This window comes from Arachis hypogaea, chromosome 13 (genome assembly GCF_003086295.3).
Source record: "Arachis hypogaea cultivar Tifrunner chromosome 13, arahy.Tifrunner.gnm2.J5K5, whole genome shotgun sequence".
Taxonomy (NCBI): Eukaryota; Viridiplantae; Streptophyta; class Magnoliopsida; order Fabales; family Fabaceae; genus Arachis; species Arachis hypogaea.
The window spans coordinates 76,787,147-76,793,152 of record NC_092048.1 but is presented as its reverse complement, the minus strand read 5'-3'; the positions used below and the strand labels follow the sequence as shown (position 1 = coordinate 76,793,152).

Below are 6,006 nucleotides of genomic sequence, written 5' to 3'. Positions count from 1 at the left end.
TGCATTGTTTATCTAACATCAGTGAGTTGATTTCCTTGGGCCTTTGGTCATTTCTAGCTCTGTGCTATAATTTTTGTTTGGTATTTAATACTTATTTATTTATTTCGGAGGAAATGTTTAGATACAAAGTTGGTTTTAGACTAGACTTCAAGACTTGCTAGAAGTGCCTGAAGACCTTGAATGTAAAGAAGGTGAGATTTCTTTCATGGCTTAAACAAAATCTGGCACACTCACAAACATAGGGCTGACAAGTTAAGGAGATATTTAAGGGAGAAAGAACACATGACCAAGTGGAAATATTGGCCGGTAGCTGGTGGAGCTCCTTTTTCACATAATAAAAGATTTGTTCTATTATGTTTTAATTGAGAGTGATATGTTGGTTGCAGGTGTTGTCTTTGCTGGAGACTTAGGAAGAGAATGTCCTTTTGGAACATAAGTATGGAATCTAAGTCGAGCTTCTATCTTTATGAGGACCTAAAAGTTTGATTCAGCTTTGTACAATGCATGAAGCACCTTGCTATGGTGAAGACATTGTGGATCATAAATTTAATGTATTTAGGAATTTTCAATATGTTAAATTTTATATTTCGATGTAGACATTGTAAATGTTGTGGTATTTATTTGAAAAATTAATCTATGCTCAATTCCTTTTATATTTTGTGGAAATATAATTATTTATGAAAATTTAGTTTTAATAGTGGTTAATCTAAAATGAGTAAAAATCTATAATTATAAAATTAGGAACAATGATAGAGTTAGTGACCGATTTAGATTTTTAGTTCAGAAATTAGTGGCTAAAGGGTTCAGCGACCGATTTTCAAGAGAAATCAATCACTAAATCGGTCGCTATTTCGGTAATTTCTTGTAGTGTGAATAGGGATTATAGGAATATCTTTCATTGAATATTTATAGTTTTACTAAATTTTCAATTAGGTCCCTATACTTTTTTTCTTTTCAATGAGGTCCCTAAGGGTATACAAGTAATTTCACAAGTCACTAACATTTTTTTGACGTTTAAAGTTAATAGGGACTAAATTGAAAAAAAAATTAACGTATAGGGACCCAATTAAAAGGAAAAAAAGTATAGGGACCTAATTGAAAATTTTGCAAAACTATAGGGACCAACAGAGTAATTAAACCTTTATTTTACCCAAAAACGATTGCACTTCCTTCTTTGATTTGGGAGCAGACAAGGCTAATATTGCATCTTCTTTGTTTTTATCAATGGCTATCCCCTTTTTATGAACAACAAAGCCTAGGAAATTTCCAGCCGATACCCCAAAAGCACATTTCAAAAGATTCATTTTTAATCCTTTCTTTCGCATAGTCAAAAATGCCTTTCTTAAATGACCTATATGTTGACTTACAGAAATCGATTTTACCATTACATCATCGATATAAACTTCCATAAATCTTCCAATAAACTCATGGAAAATGGCATTCATTACTCGTTGATACATTGCTCCAGCATTCTTCAAACCAAAAGGCATAACTACCCACTCATATGTGCCTAACGCTCCAGGACAACGGAAAGCAGTTTTAGCCACATCATCTTCTACAATGAAAATTTGGTTATATCCATAATAACCATCCATGAAGCTAAGAATTTCATTTCCCGCTGCAGAATCGATTAACATATCCACAATTGGCATGAAATATTCATCCTTTGGAGTAGCATTATTTAAATCGCAAAAATCGATACATACCCTCAATTTTTCATTTTTCGTCATCATTGGAACAATATTCGACACCCACTCCACATAACGAGCAGTTCGAATAAATTTTTCTTTGATCAAGCATTCTATTTCTTCTTTAATTTTCACATTGATTTCAGGAGCAAAACGTCTTGGGGTTTGTTTCACAGGTCGAGCATTGAGTTTCAATGCTAATCGATGTTCTACTAATGAACGATCGAGACCTGGTATTTCATGATAGTCCCATGTGAAACAATCCTTAAACTCATGCAACAAATCGAAAAGCTCAGTTCGAAAAGAATCAACCAGATCTTTACAAATATATGTAATTTAAACATCATCATGAGTCCCCAAATTAACTTCTTTTAAAGGATCCTAAGACTCGAATCCCTTATAATGATCATCTTCAATTGAGTACTTTTCAAATCCCAAACGCTCCAAATCATAAATACAATCGAAAGTAAAATCAATGGAATTATTAGGGATCAAAGAAACTTGATCTTTGATAATTCACCACTACATTTATTTTCCACACAATGAGCCTCTGCTGTTAAATCGGCAGTCCGACTCACATCATAATCTTCATTACAAGTAATAGAAAAATCATAACTACATTCGACTAGAGGTGTCGAATCAAACATATTACAACTAATAGATTTACTAATCCTATCTAATTTAACTTTATCAGAAGAATCATCTTTATTTTCTAAAACTTGGAAATTATTTAAATAATTATGCAAAGTTACCAAGTAGTTAGAAACTTCCTCAACCTAGTCCATAGTTCAGCCTTCGAGGTCTTCAAGAAAGACAATCCCAACCTGTCGGCTCACCGACCAAATCTGGATAGCGCAACTTCACCGAAAGCCCCTCCGAAGTCAAATAACACCCTTCATAATTGTAAGGATTCAGAGATCGATCAACATTAAAAGGCTTCAATTTACAATTATATATCCTAAAATCGACATGCATTTGTTCGACGTATTGACTCGAATCTGCTTTGACAATTTCAGGTTTGCCTTCTTCAGTCCACAGAAGCACGCTCTGATGCATTGTAGATGGTACAGCACCTACTCCATGGTTCCAATCTCTCCCAAGTAAGGCATTATAACTAGCCTTCGATGGCACTACCACAAACACATAGTGTCTCTCCGAAGACCCCACCTTTATGGTCAAGGTAACCAGCCCTCTCGCTGGCGTGGAATTCCCACTAAAATCAGTCACAGCAATGTTCGTAGGGACCAACTCGTTAACATGCTTCCGTACTTTTCCCAACATCCTCTTAGGTAGGAGGCTAATCGCTACCCCACCATCAATCAGCACCTTGTTTATTTTGAACCCATTCACAACAGCAACAATATGAAGGGGACGAAGATGAGACATTTGTCTCTCAGTAGGTCGAGGAAAGAAACTCGGCTCATCTTCTATGCGAATGGAAGAGAAAACCTCTTCATCTTCCTGATCATAATCTTCATCCGGATTACTTTTGCATTCTCCAAGGTACTTAGTGGGAATTATTGAAATCGTCCCTACCATGTCATCATCTCCTTCATCAAAGTATTCCTCATCGACATCGACGTCTTTATGTTTATCGATCCCAGAGGATTGAGCAACTGCTTTCCCTTTCTCCATCTTTGCTGGTGATGGAATTTCCTTGGGATAAGTCTCTCCGTCAGAAGGGAAAATAATCCGGGAATACACAGAGGGAGTTGCCCCCTTTCTTACTTCCTTTCCTGTCTCAATTTGAAGTTTCTTATTTTGATTAAAACTTCTTCTTCCACCTCTTCCTCGTGGATATCCTCTGGCTCGCCCTCGATAGGAGGCATATTGACTCCGTCGAGCTCTACAAAATCCACCGAATAATTTTGTTTGTAAGCCACATTTTCTCATCCAACTACTCAGCCCTTAATTTTGAAAGTTATTGAGTTTAGTGTTGAGAAATTGTGTAATTTTGGTGTTTAGGACCGAATTAGCTTCATGGATTTTCTGGGTGATATCCCAATTTCCTGTTGGTAAGGCGAAAAATCTTTAAAACCTTGTGAAATTGTGTATGTAGCAAACCTGATATTGATTTAGTGGTGTTTATATGATATTAGATTAACTTATATGTGTTGGTGACAAATTTGTGGAGTTGGAAGCTTGAGTTTTGGACTTGGTAGTTGAATTTTTAGTTTGGAGAGGTTTGAAGCCTTGGGTTTTAGGGAACGTTGGTCAATTGTAATGTTTCGAGCTAGGGAGAAATTGGCCAAGGTATGATTTTAGTTTCTTGTATATAATATATAATATGTCGTGAAAACTTAGGCTAGACGACCTAAGATAAGTTGAATTGTATGTTTGATGCATGATTGGTGGTTATAGCTAATGCGATGTGTGTTGAGTTGGATGTGGATAAATAGATGTGTTGCTTAATGATATGAAAGTGGTAAATAGTTGATAAGGTGTTGTATTGAATGAATAATGATGCTATTTAATGAACAAATATAAGATTTATGTTGATTGCAAATTATTGAGGTTGGATTTGATATATGTGAATAATAATGGGTAATAGAATGAGTGAGGAGGGTTGAGATTGGATTTAGTTTATTTCGGGTGGGTTTGGAAACTTGGAGTGTTGGTTTGAGTTGGAAAATATGGAAAAATAGAGGTTGGTATTTTAAATGAAAAATTGGATTTTAACAAATTTTGGTGGTCCATAACTGGAGCCTCAAATTTTGGATTGGAATGAAATTGGATTCAAATTAAAGATAGTTTCACGAGCTTTAAAACGGTACAAATTTTGTGAAAAATAGAATTTGTAGAGGAGGTTATGGACGTCAGAAGTTGGAAATGTGAAATTTGAAATATGCACTTTAACATCTTTTAAGAAAAATGGAGGTGGCGCGTACGCGGACTTATGGCTGCATACGCGGTCATTCGCTTCTGCTTGGTGCCCTCGTGTACGCGGACAGGTGCCGCGTACTCGGCATGGGCTAAAAGGGACACTCGCATACGCAGGAATACTGCTGTGTACGCGGAGTCCTATTTTTCAGCAAACTCAATTTTTGTGTTCAAACCTGATTTTAAACTTCTAAACCTCTATTTTTACTCCTTTTGCCCCTAAACCTTAGTGGTATGCCTAGTGAAAAGGTGAAGATAGAAGGAAAGATAACTTGGGAGTGAAGTAAGCTTGGAAATGACGAATTAAGAATGAAAAGTGCGATGATGTGACTGAATTGAGGGATGAATGTTGAAACTGGCAATGACTAGGTATGGCCAGAATAGTTGAGATGGCAAGGTTTGGGTGCGAACCCGCTTGTGTGTTAACTTGAAAATGTGTTCAGATGGCAAGTTGAGGATGGAGGATTCTATCTCTTGTTGTGATGGGGATGTGGGTAAGGTGGAAAGGCACTCTCCTTTGTATTGTCTCCGCCACATTCCACTCTGGTTGCAAGGTGGAAAGGCATACTCCATCGATGTGGAAAGGTACCCTCCTTCGTGAAACCTCCAGAAAAAAGGTGGAAAGACACTCTTTTTCGTTAAAGTTCCTCCTAGGAATGCGCAACCTAGAGATAAATGTCTGGGTTAGATACCAGATATGTCGGGTTCTGGCAAAGTAAGTGACATGTGAGCTCACGGCCAGTAAGATAGACATTCATCATATGCATATGTATGCTTTGTTTGCTTGTGCATTAATTGGGCTTGCCTATGTGATTATTATGCTTACTTGCTATAATTGCTACCAGTTGTATCTATAAGGCACTTGTGTCTGCTTTGTTTTCTTTGTTGGTCTGTATGGTTCTACTGGTGTCTTGGAGGATGGTGGAGGAAGGGGATAGTTGAGGATTTTAGTGTGAATTTGGTTAAGTTTAGGAACCTTAGAAATGCACCCCTATTTATGGTTTCTATTCTAATTCTTTAAGTCTTATAATCTAAGTGTCGGAGTTCTAGGATTGCCTCTGGCTTTCCTAGGAACTTATATCTTATGTATGCAGCACTGTTACCATTTTGAGAACCTCCGATTCTCATTCCATACGGATATTTGTGTGTTTCAGATGTAGGTCACGAGACACCTCATTTGGCATCTGGAGCTCTTGCAGTGAAGTGGGTCTTTTGGGATGTTATCTTTTATTTCTGTTTAGATATATGCTCCTATATATAACTCTCCTTTAGACTTGTTTTACTTTTGCACCTCAGAGATGTTTATAGAGAACTGGGGTTACTTTTATGTATTTTGGGTTATGTGTTTATATATATATATATATATATATATATATATATATATATATATATATATATATATATATATATTCAAGCTCCAGGCTCAATGATAAACCAC

The 6,006-nt window shown here is 36.5% G+C and overlaps 1 protein-coding gene across 1 annotated transcript; it reads right to left on the bottom strand.

The window, feature by feature from the left end:
* Positions 1 to 1,133: 1,133 nt before the first annotated feature.
* On the bottom strand, positions 1,134 to 3,323 carry LOC112735058 (uncharacterized). Its single transcript, XM_025784629.1, has 2 exons — positions 2,513 to 3,323; positions 1,134 to 1,918 (listed from the first exon to the last, which is right to left on the bottom strand). Exons 1-2 carry the CDS (start codon positions 3,321 to 3,323, stop codon positions 1,134 to 1,136), a joined length of 1,596 nt encoding a protein of 531 aa, XP_025640414.1.
* Positions 3,324 to 6,006: the final 2,683 nt, after the last annotated feature.

What these genes read in the sequence shown, in the direction of transcription:
- LOC112735058 (XM_025784629.1), bottom strand. Translation starts at nt 3,323, where the DNA reads ATGGAGAAAGGGAAAGCAGTTGCTCAATCCTCTGGGATCGATAAACAT. An exon ending in TTTGGTCGGTGAGCCGACAG is followed by an intron (nt 1,919 to 2,512) that starts GTTGGGATTGTC and finishes ATGAAATACCAG; the next exon opens with GTCTCGATCGTTCATTAGTA.